Below are 16,327 nucleotides of genomic sequence, written 5' to 3' on the forward strand. Positions count from 1 at the left end.
TTACATTAAATGTAGGCAAGAAGGCACACAGAAATAAGAAAATAATGTATATAAGGCAGTTCTTTGGGTAACTGGTGTTTCACTATTGTATTTTCTATCTCAAGTAGCCCAGTAGTGCTAATTTAGTGCTACATCTGAATCAATAAATGTAGAACAAGAAGATTGATTTCTGAAAAATTTCAGGTGTTTAAACCCACCAATCCCAACATCTCTTTCTTGAACATTGCTTACCTTAATAGAAATTTAAAATAAAGATATTCTTAGCAGGTGATTGTTGAGAAGAAATTCTGAGTAATTATTGAGGAAGGTCATTGAGACAGGTCAGCTAGAGATGGACACACAGCTTGCCTAATAATTGGATGGATGCTACCTGGCTGGAAGATGGAGCTGATTGGTGGATCAAACTCTCAGAGGGAAACCTCATATTTTTAGTTTAAATGTTTATTAAAATTATATTCCATGAAATACTATTGTACGCTGCTATTTAACTATTAAAAAGTGAAATTATCACCAATGATTATTATTAGCCTACCAAAAGGTTGTTTTAGGTGATTTTTGGTATGTGAAATATATCTGGTTGAGTGGTACTTAGGAAACTTTTTTATTTTTTTAAAATATGAACTTGCTAACATATCCAGAGTTAGGACACAACATACCTTATAAATAGTTTCTATTTTATATGTTTATTTGCTGAAGCCTATCTTTGTATTTCTTCAGGTTTATGTGAGATTAAGGCCATTCTTCAGGGAATTCCTGGAACGAATGTCTCAGATGTACGAGGTAAACATGCATAAGCTAATTACATAAGTATTTTTATTTTATTCAACGTAGTACCCATATTTAGATAATTTATAATGATTACTTCTTTTCCCCTGAATTTGTAGATCATTCTTTTTACTGCTTCTAAGAAGGTGTATGCAGACAAGTTACTGAACATACTAGACCCTAAAAAGCAACTGGTCAGGTAAATTCAATTAAGAAATAGTGGAAATGTCTGTCACACTGATCTGTGAAATTACGATGATTATAGTAATTTTCATGTCCTTTTTCAGTGGGCGGCATATATAGAGATTTCTTGGGTTGAATGGTGAAAATAAATGAACTTTTTAAGCCCCAAAACTCTTTAAAAAGAGTTCTTAAGGATATAACTCCAGACAGACGTTCTTAAATGGATACAAAGATCAAACGTATTTATTTATTGTTAACAGCTGTATCCTCACCTTTTTTGGGATTGGGGGGAGAGTGGGGTATGTGGAATTTTTCACTGTGTGCATGATGTTCTCACTTCCTTTATGTATCTGAGATAATGCATGTTATGTCACCTTTTTAATGGCATAGAGAAATAAAGTTAATTTTTAACAGAAAGGATCAAATAAAACTTGCTTTTTTCAAGAGCAAATTTATCTTCCATTGAAAGAAAATATTACATGAATCTAACTGGAAATTGCAATTGGCTTAGTCACTCAGGTTATCCTGATCTGGTCTCAGTTCTTGTGTGTGTCCTGAGCCAGCAGATGGGGTGTGTTCCTGGTTAAGTGGGGAGTGCCTTGGGTAATTTTAAAACAGTTTGAAAATTAGTCCAACTGAGGTAGTAACACTGCAGCAATCTTGCTGCGTTCTGTAAGATGTAGGAGTTAATCTTTGAGTTTTTGACCAAGAGCTGAGAGAGATGCCACAAGAGGCTTATTACAGCTGTCATAGCTGAGTATTCATTTTCTTGAATACTTTCTCCCATATTATCCTAGTGAAAAATCATAAGCTCAATTGCTACTGTTGATAGTACCTTTATTATTGAGTCATTGCAACTATGCTGAAAGGCTTTTCCTAATGTCCATGTTTAGGAGGTTTTCTTTCTTATAAATAGAACTATGATTTTTTTTTAAATCTAAAGGATTAAAATTTGACTTTGTCATTAGTTTCCATTTTATCTTTCATATAAGCAAATTTCACACATGCAAAATAGAAAATGTATTTTCTATTCATAAAAGTATAACTTATTACCATTTTGCCTAACTTGAACAGAAGTATACACGTGATTTTTGCTTTGATCACTTCATTCATTCTGAGGATTTTTATTCAGTACTTCCAATATTCCAGGGAACAGTGGTGAGCAACACAAGCCCTTCCCTTGGAGCTTTCATTTTACTGGAGGACAAATTGTAGTCACACAATTATATTACTACAAATTAATATCCCTCTTTTAAACTAGTTTTCTAAAATCTACATATTTGGGAGTTTAAATTTGTTTTATTACTTTTTGGAAAAAAAACAGGAAAAACTTCTTGAACAATATATTGAATTTATTAGTGTTGTAGGGAATTCTTCTGTGGTGGTGACAAGGTAGACTCAGAAATTACTATGATCTCGGAATCCCATGAGTCCAAATGCAAATTTGATGACTAGTAAAAGTAGTCTCTTTCTAAAACTGCAAATACATGCTACTGACCCTCAGATTTCTGAATAACTGGAGAGGTTTTAGTATAATCTAATGAAAGTAACTGTTGGTGCCCCCATATATATTTAGTTGTCTCTGGTCACGGGTGATTTTGCTATTGGGGAAGAAGCATCAATAGTGCCTTGCATGTACATCCAATTTCCTCATATTTAAATGTTTAAGCCATAAAGTAGAGAATCTTGTTTAGGCCCAACCAGGACCTTATTTCAAAGTAGGACTGTCTTTAAACTTTTCAGAGGTAGATAATCATTTAACTAATTAAAAGTATCCATTATAATAAGGAGGAAAGAACTGTTTAAACTACATTTTGTCTGCTTGTGAAATTCTCACTCTTTGCCATCACTACTGGCACTGATATTTTTAAGGTTGAGTTTTATTGGGGTTTTGTTATTGTTGATAGAACTATGACAGATTTTGTTGGTAGAAAATGTCCCTTTCTTGAAATTGCATGATTAAAAATACAGGTATGAGTAGGCCCTAGCTCCTGAAAATTTAGTGGGATTAAGACACAAGGAAGCCAAACTACCAAATTATTAATGTATACAAATGGAGTATTTCGAGGTGATCTGTATCAATTACTAGTAATATTCAGAGACTAATATTTTTGAGTGCTAAATGAAGATTATATAATTATTACAGTATGTATTATAAAACCTTTAATAGCTTTTTTAAATGATACAGACTTTTTCACTTTACTATCTTATCAATGGCGAAATATCAGTTTACACTGGTTATACTTAAATCTGAATTCATCATTTCAGTCCTTGTTTTTTCAAGTGCGCGCACACACACACACACACACACACACACACAGAGAGAGAGACACTATATTAAAAGAAAGATGGGCGTTTGGGAAAAGTTGAAATGATGGAATGTTTTGGCCTCCACCCCTTTTCTCAGAAACTGTAAGGGAAACTAAAAACATTTTTTAAATGCCGACACAGAAACATTCCTTCTTATATTTTCTATTCTGGCATGTACAGGGATAGGGAGGCTGTGTGGTCTTCTGGTTAGAGCAAAGGACTGGGAGCCAGGACGATCCTGGGTTCCAATGCGGGGCTAACCACTGACTTACTGTGTGACCTTGGGCAAGTCACTTGACCTCCTTGTGCCTCAGTCAACCATCTGGAAAATTGGTTAAAAAGCAGGACCTCGCTGACAACCAGATGCTGCATCTGAACTGAGCTTTCCTGGGTAAATAAATTACAAAAACAATTTACAGAGTTTTTAATCCCTCTTTATAATTTGATATAATATTTTGGGATAAACCAGAGTTCTTTAAGGCATGGTAATATTTGGTTGTAAGGTTTCAATAATTGCTAAGAATTTTAATAGTAAAACTTTAGCCCAAAGCTTAGGCCCATGTTTGTATTTTAATTTCTTTTGTGAGACAAGACTAATAAGGGTTAACCTCTAAAGCCTGTGGTATGTGTATGTACATATGTTTTAGTATATGTTGTACTTTTTAGAGCTCTTTTTTTTTTAATTTGTTTTTATTTTTATGTTTAGGCACCGACTTTTTCGTGAACATTGTGTTTGTGTACAAGGAAACTATATAAAGGACTTAAATATCCTTGGAAGAGATCTTTCAAAAACTATAATAATTGACAACTCACCACAAGCCTTTGCATATCAGGTAGGAAGAGGGTGGCTAAACAGAGTGGAAGAAAAACACAATAAGGACAAATGCTGCCAAACACAATATGATGGGAGAACAGAATTTTTACTGGTGTAATTTCCATTTAGTGTCATCTTTAAAATTAGAAATGCCAAATTTGTATATTCCTTGTGGAAAAGTTTCTTTTAAATGAACTACAACATAAATAAAGGAAAATCTGAGTAGTAAATCAGAATAAGAAGGGACTATAAGATAGACATACATCATTTAATAGCATTCTTATCAGTACTTACTGTTAAATCAGTAATTTAATTGTAAACATATGTAAGAATTACAAATAACTTACCCATGTTCTTGTCTGTTTGATTTCACATTCTTCAATATTAGACTGTTTTGTGAATATATTTGTACCCTTTGTCAATGATTCTTTGAAATAGAACTTTGACTAGAGATGAGCCATCCTTGCAAGATACATTTTACATTATGAACATGTTCATGCGATATGTCTGGGATTTCCTTCACAATAAATTGGTGCAGAATGGGGATAGTGGAAATTGGGTTGGGTGTAGATGAAATTAGGTTTGCCCTTCTGTATTTCAAAATGTCCATAATAAAAAGGGGGGGGGACTGCATATAGTATTGAAATATGTTCAACTTAGGTCACTACTTTTACTTGCTTGCATTTTTAATTATGTTAAGTATTTCTTCTTAGTTCCTAGATCAAATCATTTCAGTGCCCTCCATTTCAAACACTATGTTCTATGTAAATGTTTAAAGATATTTTATACTAGAGATTATTTACTATAAAAAATACAATTTGCATTCTTGTTTTTAGACTCTTCAGTGAAATAGCATTGAGTCAATTTGTTATGTTCCTACTGTTTCAGATTGTCTTGCTATTTGTTGAGAATACAAGAATGAATGGGACAGTCCCTTGTGTAAAAGTATATGCTTTCTGATACTGGTCTCTGTGTTGCCAATCTGTTGACAATACCCCTTCATTCACAATGCCTAGCACTGACTAATAGTCACTATTTTTTGAATGAATAATTTTTTTAGTTATGTTAATGCAAAACTTGTTTTAATCGATCTTTCTTGTTTAGTTTTATATACACTAAGAAGAAATTACGTTTGAAACCCCAGTTAGGCTTCGATTTCTTTATTAAGGTTTTCCAAAGTAGGCAAACTGTAGGCCAAAAAAAAAAGATTTAATGACTTATTTATCATTTTAGCTGTCTAATGGAATCCCTATAGAAAGCTGGTTTATGGATAAAAATGACAATGAACTCCTAAAATTGATTCCATTTCTGGAGAAGCTTGTAGAACTGGTAAGTATATCTTATTTATCTTTTTGTTTTTATTGCCTCAACTTTATTGAAATAAATCTTTTAAATTGCTTTACTTTATGTATACTGACTTTTTATGCTTTACTTTATGTATACTGACTTTTTAAAGTCAACGTGGTGGGAGATTAGGGCAAAGATTGAAAAGGATTATAAGCATTTCCAAACCTTACAGATTATATTAAAATACTTAACAGAATTTAAAAATTTATAGACTGAATTTTTTATTTCACTGGCCTTCCTCTTGCAAGTCACTAACTAGTTGTGTTAAATTGATTTCATTTTACTTTTATAGTTCAGGTCTAAAATTATTGCTTATGCTACTGAAACTTTATTCTGGTAACTGTTTCCTATATCAGTGGATTAATTTTAAAACTAATGTATAAAGTAGAATTCAGTGGCTTAACGCTTTTACCTAACTTTTGGTTTGACCTCTTACTGGGTAATTATTCTTACAAAATTAAAACTTTAATGACAATTTTTTTTTTTAATCTAAATTTAAGTTAACGGCTTCTGTGTAGCACATTTATGTTTGGCAAACAAACTAATACAAGTTGTAAAATAAAAAGTGATGCATTTTTCTGCAATGTTCATAATGGTCTGAGGATCATATCTTTGAAATCACGTGGCCTTTACAATGTCTTTTTCTCCACACAGAATGAAGATGTTCGACCTCACATCAGAGACAGATTTCGCTTGCATGATTTGCTGCCCCCAGATTAAGTACAAAGACTTGTCAAATCACTGAAGGGGGAGAGAATGCAGGACCCTTTTGGACTAAGACAAAACATTGCCATTACTGTTGAAATTTTGCATTTTTGTACCCCGTCTTGCTTTTCTTATCTTTGGTGCCCAATAATAATCAAGGGTTACAGAAAGAGACTTTATCTCAGATTGAATACATACAGTAGGTAGGCTAAAACAGAAGAGTCTTTAGAACTAGTGCAACTCCAGTGAAATTTTTTTATGTACAGGACATCTGCAGTTTATAAAGAATTCTGTTTCTGCCACCAGCAGTTTGACCTGTAGTCACACAGGATTTTATGATAATAACAGAGATGAAAATGGACTTTTATTTTCTCTCTGTTTGGTGCTCTAAGTGGGTTTGTAGCCACTTTTCTGTTACTTTAAGATTCTCATTTCAACAGGAATGGCCAGTAAAAGTTGTTTTATTTTTCCTGTTAAGGTTTATAACCTTTTTACATTTTTGACCTGTATTAGATTAGAATTTCATTATGCATTCCTTTTAGTTGAGGCGCTTCATAGTTTTCTGGAAATAGTCAATTTTTAGTTTTTTATTATACATTTGAATGGCCGTTTTCCTGCTTTGTCTGCCTGCATATTGTATATTTGTTTAAAAATATTCTCTACTTTTAGTCCATGTAAGTTGCATTTAGAAAGCCATGCATTTATATTTTGTTTCTGTAATATTCTACTGTAGGTGAAATCTTTTCAAAAATCAAGAGACTGGGTAGATAAGAATATATGAATGACTAATATTCAAAAGATTTAAACCATTGTGATGGCATGTGTTCCCAAATGGTAATATCTTGCAATGGCACACAGATTTAATGGATAAAGGTATACCTCAGACTTCACTGTGCTTACCAATCTTTGAGGAGAATGAGTTTAGTCACCTGTTGGGCTTGATCTGGTTACTGCTGCCTTTGGTTTCCTCCAGGAATGAAGTATTCAGCACAGTGACTCAGTATTTTTAGTTATTTTGCATGGGCTGGTAGTACCTCTGTTATGCTCTCAGTTACAATCAACTTAAAGCTCTGTGTAACAGTCTTGGTACCTTACAGTAGCTATGCATAATCCTGTGGCACAGTAAACTCCCAAGCCACCAATGCAGTTAATATGCTCTCATAGTGGTTTTCTATGCTATATGAAAATAGTCTTCAAGCCTTGGTTCTCTAATGCAGCTACCACAAGAGGTTGATATTTTTATAGTGGTGTGTAATCTCCTTTTCGGGAGGCTTTTTATGGAAGGTAGAATTTGTAAAAGTTAGTATGCTTTGCCTCTCGACTGCATTAACATGCCACAGGCTCAGACTGTTTTTGTGTAAAGGATGTCAAAGAACGGCACTTTTTCTAAAGAGAAGTTTGATATTTTGTATGCTTGTTAAGAAAGTACAGTATTGGAAATTAAAGGTGGACAACTGATAATTGAGGAGTATGTCACTTAATTTTTTATGTATATTACCTGTTTACTTGTACAACTTATTGTACAAATTACATGCAGCTTCATTTTCAAATGAATCCTTAAAATAAGGAAATCTTTTTAGGAAAACATTTAATTTTTGTATTTTTGATTTTAAAGGCATGAGTTATGTCAATTTTCAGTGTATTAATGAAGATTTTAACTTTTCATCAGGTTGAGTGTTTTCTTACTATATTATCTGTTGTGTATGTAGTTAGCATATTGTGTCACTGAACTGTTTAAAAATCTAGCATGTAGAGCAAGCCTGTTTTGTGGAAAATCCTTATTCATTAAAAAAATAATCATGGCAGGTTTTCTGCAAAAAAAAAAAAAAAAAAGCAGAAGCATTTGCAATTCAGAATACTGGTTTTTTTGTTTTTGTTTTAATTTAAAGAAAGGTATTTTGCTTGCAGGAAAAAATACTACAGACTCATTTTAATGAGAATCTTCGAAATGTATTTATCTTTAGGGCATCTGGGCATCTTTATGCTGTTTGTCTTCTGTCTTTCTTGAAATAAAATGTACATACGTTACCTTTACATATGCTCTTGCTCAAAATTGTGAACCTAGTTACACTTCTCCTTGCTCCCTTTTTATGCTCAAACAGCAAAACCCAAAACCTATACAAGATCTAAACTTTCAGTATGCATTGGAATTGCTGAAAGCTTTTCTGATTAAGTAAATACAGTCTCAAAGGGCTTTCCCATAACTTAAAGGGAAATGTAAACACCTTACCATTGTGCCTGTGGGCACTTTAAATAAACACCAACTTTTAATCATCTTTCATTTAGTTGTAAAGCCATTTTCAGTCCTATGCTAGGGAGACTTCCCTAAAGTCAACTGACAAATGAATCAAGCATAACAAAATTCTGTAAAGAAGTAAACTAAGGGAAATTTTGTATGGCCTGAGAAAATTTCTTGAGACCAATTTATTTTTCTTCATTAATTGACTTGTCATTTTAAATTTAATGCAAAATTTAAAATTTATAAAGAGACAGCTATCCAATTTTCTTCCACTTTAATGTAATATTTATCTTCTCATTACCCTTTCTTTCTCTGTAGATGTTGTCTTAGACACTTCCATTTAGTTAAGCGGAGGTGTATATTTTATGAACTGAGATGTGCCCAGCCCCTTCAGATCACGCAGGAAACATGAACTCTTAAAAACTGACTGTAGTAAATGCAGGAGAGCTGGATACCCGATAAGACACAGCAAAAGTGACCTATATACACATTACAACTCTGAAGTACATAATTGTGGTATTTCCAGTGATAAGTGTCTGACTTTTAAGACATTCTTTTAAATATTTGTATTATTGTTAGGATGTTTTAATCAGTTGTGTTTTTTAATTACATGTAATATATGTAGCCCTAATCAGATTTATATCACCAAATTTCTCCTTGGGTCTTAAAAGAATTGATAACAATTTGAAACTAGAAATTGTTTTATATTGGCTAGTATGTATATTTATTTACCCGATGGCTTTATCTTGTTTCCCAAAATTTTGGGGTAATTTGTTGAAAGCATTTTAACTTCTATAAATGGCTATTTTCTTATAACTGTCAGTGAAAATGTATGTACATTTTTTAAAAAATATTTTTCTGGTTTGTTTGTTTTTTGTTTTTTAGGGTTAAACATAGAATGGTTTTTTTAAAAGTTCTCTTTGGCCAATGACTTTTTCAGCTAGATATTACTTTCATTCAGCCTTCTAAAGAAGTTCGTTTTTCATTGTTTTGTTCAGTCAACTTACCTGTAAAACAAGAGACTTCATCTCATCAATGAAGAAAGCATTTCATTATTCCTACAAATCTTTACAGCGAGCACAGAATTCTTCATAAGGACCAGATCTCTTCCGCGTCTTGTGTCAATCACATAAAGCTGTAACGTAAAGGACACTGAAGCCTTCATTTAATTGTACTAACAAGATGGTGTTATATAACACATCATTAGCTAGTTAAGGTTTTCTTACCTGATTTCTTTGTCTTCCTAGGTATTTATTTGTTATATCTTTTAATCTTGTGTATCTAAAATTAACTTAGTTAATAGTTACCCACCGAATAACTATGCCAAGCAACTAGGAAAGAATGTTTATTTTATTTCCCCTTATAGGGGAAGAGTGGACTGGGAACAAAAATGTATGGGCCAAAAGGCCTTAGGTTGTCATTCATTCACTTTCTTATTCCTCTCATGACCTATATTTGAGTATAGAATTTTTTCAGTGCTGATGTGCTTTTACTTTTCATGTCTTCCCGAGTTGAAAGCCTGCTAGGAACCTGTATAAAATACATTTTAAATGTTCAGAATAAGAACCACAAAATTCAGTATCTTATATTTAAATGCTACTTAAATTATTGGAATCCAAGTCTCACTCTCTAGGATACATTTTTATAAAATGTTTCTCTGTATCTTGAATTGAAATTACTTGCCCAAAGGCAAGAATTCTAGGGGATATGTGTTTTGAGAAATTTTTAAAAGGGGGATAAGAGAGCAACAAGTTTATACTTATTTACTTTATGGTTTTGATATTAGTATTTTAAAATAGTGCTTCCCAAACCTGGCTGTTCATTAGAATTACTCTGAGCTTTTCAAATACAGATTTCTGAGGCCTAGCCCCTGCAAAATTCTCTCATTGGGTCTAGAGTGAGACCTAAGAGTTTGTTTTTTAAAAGCTCTCTCCAACTGATTCTAATAGCCAAGTTCAGGAAATCACTGTTTTAAATGTGACAGTGGTTTGAGAGTAGGCAACAAAATAAGTTTACTAGACATCTCTTTGTGGTAGAGTTTTCTTTTTTTAAACTGGGACCAGATTTTACAGAACTTATTCAAGATACATGGAGGAATAATAAAGAAGATTGAGGCTACTGCTCATTATTTCTTTCATACTTTTAAGAGTTTGCATTTCTAGCACTTGGAATAGTTGATTATATTCACAGCTGAAGGACATATCCCTGAATGAGACCATTATATATATTAACTGTAAAATATTTCACTATTTTTTTATTTTATAAATCTTTGTAGAAATAAGCAATGAAATACTACTTTCATCTTTTGAAATGGGATTTTTCAAGGCAGTGTCCTTTTGGCGTTAAGGTAGGGGGGAGTTAATATTCTCTCTGCCTTTTTCCATATGAATCAATATGAAGTCATGGACATTTAAAAATCTCAATTTAATTTCTACATATTTACTATGCAGTATAGCCATGAACAAGTAATGTAGATTTAGTTTTCTCATCTTCAAATGCCCTGATCACCCTACCTCACAGGGTTGTTGTGAGGATAAATAAAATTTTTATGGAAGCACTTTTCTTTGATGATATTTTATCAGCCATTAGAAACAATGTAATGTCTAACAAATAAGTACTCTGTTTACAAGTACACAAATTTTTTCACATTACTTTCTCTTTAGATAATCTTCAGAACAGACCTGTAAGGAACATAGAGCAAGTTACAGAGAAAGAAACAGGCTCAGAGAGGGCTGTGACCCAAGACCTCACAGCTATTCCGGGAAACTTAAATTCAGGTATCACTACAACATGCTACTTCCCAAGGCCTTGGCATTCTTGTAGAAGCATGTTTGTATATAAATACAAAGCTTTCTAAAGTTCATAAATCAATTTAGCCAACAAAGTGTTCTTATAAAGGAATATAACAACTCAGGTTATAAGCCTGTGGTACAAACTAGGCCCTAGGGTTTAACCATCTAACTTCTTTAAACTAGAAAGAAATCCCAACTTCTAAGCATGCCTCTGTATGTTACAGATAAGGAAATGTTCTAGAAAAGTGTCTTCCCAAAATCACAGGTGGAATTAGAATCTAGGTCTCTTAATTAAGTGGAATGAATGATTTTAGGGGGAATAACATTCTTGATTTCTGGAACTAGTGTGTGTAGAAGTGAAATAAAACATTTGACTAAAACCTCTGGATATAGAGGGGTTAGTTTTAAAAAGTAGAGATAAGATGGCAACAAAACTAGATTATGGTGAGCTAAATTGAGAAATTAATACTTGATGTAATGAAACAATTAAATACAAAATAACACTGGTCTCACCTCCAGTCTGTGATGACTTTTTCTCCAGCTTTATTGAGTAAAATTGACATAACATTGTGTAAGTTTAAGGTATACAATGTGATGATTTGATGTACGGATATATTGTGAAATGTTTATCACAATAAGCTTAACACATCCTTGGCCTCATGTAATTACCATTTTTTGTTATGGTGAGAACATTTTATATCTCTAGTAGCAACTTTCAAGTATACAGTACAGTATTGTTAACTATGCTACACATTAAGACCCCAGGACATTAGATCCTCATACAACTGAAAGACTTGAACATTTGACCATCTCATCATTCCCCCCACCCCTCAGCCCCTGGCTGTGATGAGACTATAAAACTATTTTCCCTAAGCTCCAAAGGAGTTTTAATGCAGGCAGGTTTGAGAGTCACTGCAGCAGGCCTTTAGAAATGACTGGATTTCAGACAAATAGTTGACTGGGGAGTACGGTTAAAAGCATAAAGTTGAGAGCCTGCAGACCTGCATTCAAGGCCGTAACTCATCCACTTACTGCACAAAGCAGTTGAGCCTGTTCATCTGTAAAATGTTGAAGCAAGACCTACCTTTCAGAATTACAAAGATGAAAAAAGTGTAAAGCAATATACAAATGACTACCAGAATGGAAATGTTAAAGCAACTAGTTCTCGTGAGTGCATGTGAAAGACACAGGGTTTTGGGAGATGTTTAAAGCTAGAGGGGGGCAGGAATGGGCAGTAGAATCAGTATGACCACAGATGTTAGGGAGAGTTCAGGAAAGACATGAGCAGTAGGGTGTATTCAAATGAAGACAAGGGATAATGGAGATGTCCCCTATGACTGCTACCATGTTTTGACGAAAATATGCTGAGGATTAAGGAAGAAATGGGTGAATAAATTGACGAGTATTGAATGGCTTGAGAAGTCCAGTAAGTAGTAGCAAGCTCATGATTTACCAAGTTAAAAGTCTCTTAGTAATGGATCAACCAAATGATCTAGAGCTTTAGTGGCTACCACATGAGCTTTAATATATTTGATGCGTGACAATATTTGTTGAAGGTAGCTATAAAGTAGCCTTCCTAATGACAGTCATTTTATAACACTGTCTTACTATGTGTTTGACACTGCACATAGAAGAAAGCAAACCTGGCACTACCCTCAAGCTTAGTCTAGCAGTGGAGACAGTATTATTGGGAAAGGGATCATGGAGAAAAATGGCTTTGAGGGCGCTAATACAATCTAGAAGTGAGGCTTGGGTTGCCTGAAGACTGTTTAATATGAGATCTGTAGAATATTGAAAGAATGTAAAGCCAGGTTTGTTTGGGGGGCGAGAGGTAAAATCAAGCGAGTAAATCATCAGATTTGTCTTAGACCCCCCTTTGGCTGCTGCATAGGCAATACCGTAATAGAGTTGGTGTGCGGGAGACCAGTTAGAATTCTGAGTTCTATAGAAGTTGACCTAATTCGCCAAGCAATGTATTTCCTTTCTCCAAGACAATAAATGGTTAATGAACTGGTTGCTAGAATCAAAATGGACAATCTGATGTCAGGAGATTGGTCAAGTCCTAAAGAGAGCATGGCTTGTCTGGTTTACTGATAGGAATAGGAAGGTACGTTAGGATTTTATGATGCTGTATAAAAGTAAGTATGGAAGAATAGGAGGTGAATGGTGACATGGTATCATTTCATTTAAGATTCTTGGGTAGGTTTTTGGGGGGATGGGGTGGTTTAAAATGGAAAAGTCATTCAATTATATAGTTGTTTATATCAAGTCATAAACCAAATCTTTTTACATGTGTAATGACTGATTTTGGTATTTTACGAGTTTTAACCTGGTTCTATTTGGAATTAAAACCTCTTCAGCCTTGTTTCATCTTTATGAAATTTTGAATCTGGTGCTTAAGGCACTTACATTTAAAAAGGAGCCATGAGCAGCTCTGCTTCATTTTTACTGTCATTTACTATCCTGTGGCTTTAATGATTAAGTTCTTGAAGGCAGAGGTTTTAATGTTAATTTGTCAACACTGATCAATTACTCTGCTCATCTGTAAAATGGGAATACTGTTAACGTGCGATTATAGAGCTCCCCTAGAAATTAACATGTGAATCACAGGTTTTAAGGACTAAAAGAAGTCCCCACCACATAGTTCTAGACAATTGTTTCCCTGCTTCCTCATTTCAAAAAGCAGCATGCACACTACTGTGAATGAATTCTCAATTTCTGTTTAAAAAATGTATCAGTGCTGCATACACATAGCATATGCATTTTTCCATAGCACCTCCAACCCCTACACCCCATTTTCAATTGCATGTGGTTTAATACCTTCAAATTAACATCCTGAGAAACTAGGATAGAACTTGGTACAGAGTAGACACTCAGTAGTTATTTGTTGAATAAATAAGTGAATATGCTCACATTTCAAAGTCTGAACTGTAAGTCCAGAAAATTGATTCATTCACTGCAGCCCAGAATTGAGACTCAGTGGAAGTGGTTCACATTAAACTCACAAGACACTAATTTTTAAGCCATATTTCAATTTCATTTACCGTCAGCAGGTTTCCCCCTTATAAAGCTAAATCACGATCTTCCTGCTTGGTAAGGGTAGAAAAAGAGAATGTCTATTGAAAGAATCATAATGACAAACATGAAGTCAATGGGATACTTGCATCTCTACTAGGTATCTGCTGAAAGCCTGTAGGTTAGTTTGCCCTTTCCTCTGGAGACTGTCAAAATCTTGTTCTTTCCTATTCCTATATTTCACCTTTTTGTTAACATTTGTTTGTTTGTTTGAAGATACAAGGTAATACAGATGACTACATTACCACTTGGGAAATACAGTCTTGCTTTCCTGAGACTTCACCTTGTGGTGGCTGGTTGTACCTGGCATCCTCTTAGCTACTTATTTACTATTTCCTACTTCAGGTTACTGCGACAATGCTTTTACAAGTAATATAATTTTTTAAAGTGTCTTTCTTTGGGACCCAGATGTATTTTCCTTTTGGGACTACCTGTCATGAAGAGAAACAATGGCCTGATGGGCAGGTTTTTCCTGGGGAAAAATATCCAGTTCTGCGTAGAAATTTATTCATGCAATCATTCAACAGTTACTGTTTCCCCCAAAATAAGACCTAGCTGAACAATCAGCTCTAATGTGTATTTTGGAGCAAAAATTAATATAAGAGCTGGTCTTACTTTACCGGAAGACCGGGCATAATATAATACTGGGTCTTATGTTAATTTTTGCTCCAAAAGACACATTAGAGCTGTTTGTTCAGCTAGGTCTTATTTTCGGGGAAACACGGTAAGTGCCTACTATTGTCAAATGCAGACTTAAATATAGCAGAGCTTAAGATCTCAAGATTTGTGGTCTTCCCTCCAGAGTGCTGTCATCAGCCACCAACTCCCAGTCCCTGAGAGTCTTGTTCCAACTTCTAAAGCCCTGGGAAAGAGTCTTTCTATTATCATTGCATTAACAACTTGCCTCAAAACTTAAGAGGCTTAAGATACCTCTCACAGATCTGTGGTTTGACTGGTCAGCTCTTGCTTGGGGTCTTCCGTGGTGATGTTGAAATGGTAGTTGGGGATGAATCATCTGAAGGCTCAACTAGGCTGGATGTCCAAGATGGCTTCTTTACTCCCATATCTGGAGTCTCTCTCTGCAGGAATAGCTGAAACAGCCAGAGGTGGCTGAGTATTTCTTTTCTTAAACAGCCTCTCCATGTGGTTAGCGTGAAATAGCACATGGTGGTCATAGGCTAGTAAAGACTTCTTAAATGGCAGCTGACTTCCACCAGAGTGAGCATTCCAAAAAGCATAGGTGGAAGCTGCAAGGCTTGTGACAGCTAACACTGGGTGTCACTTCTGCCCTATTCTACTGGTCAAAAATGAGTCATAGGGCTAGTCCAGGACTCAAGGGAAGGAGACCACATAAGGGCCTGAATAACTCTTCATTGAAGGACCATCGTTAGAGACTAGCTACCAGAGAATTTGAGGATTCCACTGGGTTCCTTATACCCCATCTAAGGGCAGATCCAGATTTCATATTGTTTGATGCGTAAATTATACAATTTGGAGGGCTTTCTTTAAAAATGGAGGAGCCCATGCAATGAGAGGCCCTGAAGTTAGAGCTTCATTAACTTCAGTTAATCTTCCTCTGACCGCCTTTCCCAAATCAGCTGTGGTAAAGGAGCAAATGTGGCTTTGGGGGCCCACCTACATCTGTGTTCTAGGACAATTTCCAGACAAGGAGGAATTGTGAGCTTTCCCCACCCCTCACCAGAAGTGTCCAGTGTTCAGTTCAATATAATTAGATCATTTTTATGTCTAGAACCCAGGTCTCCTGACTTCCAACAGGGAATTTTCAAATACACCATGTTCCACAGTATTTTAAAATTTATTTGTATTTTTTACCAAAAACATGTGGTACAAATTTCTTTTTTTAAATCTTACTATTCTTTCTATACCTTTCTCCTCTGGCTGCTCCTTAAATATTGATGTCCTTCAAGGTGTCTTCTCATTCTATCCTATCTGCAGATGGCCTCTTTCACATGATTCCATCCACTGCCATAATCAGGTCCTCCTAATTCTCTATCTGTAGCCTCGGCTTGTCCAGTTCCAAACGTGTAGTAGGCATTCTATCTGGATGACCCCCAGGAACATCAAGATCTATGAGCC

General features: G+C 34.7%; 1 protein-coding gene across 3 annotated transcripts in view; it reads left to right on the forward strand.

Moving 5' to 3' along the window:
* CTDSPL2 (CTD small phosphatase like 2) overlaps positions 1-10,920 on the forward strand; it is an 88,166-nt gene extending 77,246 nt beyond the window's left edge. For 2 of the 3 annotated variants that reach the window (XM_019725320.3, XM_074327825.2), the window contains exons 9-13: positions 718-780; positions 885-964; positions 3,965-4,091; positions 5,306-5,401; positions 6,074-7,977. In XM_019725320.3, coding sequence (XP_019580879.1) covers positions 718-780; positions 885-964; positions 3,965-4,091; positions 5,306-5,401; positions 6,074-6,139 — 432 coding nt within the window. In that variant the 3' untranslated portion in view covers positions 6,140-7,977. Of the gene's footprint in view, positions 1-717; positions 781-884; positions 965-3,964; positions 4,092-5,305; positions 5,402-6,073 lie in introns of all 3 variants that reach the window. The other variant, XM_019725319.3, reaches the window with a different exon arrangement.
* Positions 10,921-16,327: the final 5,407 nt, after the last annotated feature.

This window comes from Rhinolophus sinicus, chromosome 3, assembly GCF_057876585.1.
Source record: "Rhinolophus sinicus isolate RSI-liver-muscle chromosome 3, RSI-T2T, whole genome shotgun sequence".
Taxonomy (NCBI): Eukaryota; Metazoa; Chordata; class Mammalia; order Chiroptera; family Rhinolophidae; genus Rhinolophus; species Rhinolophus sinicus.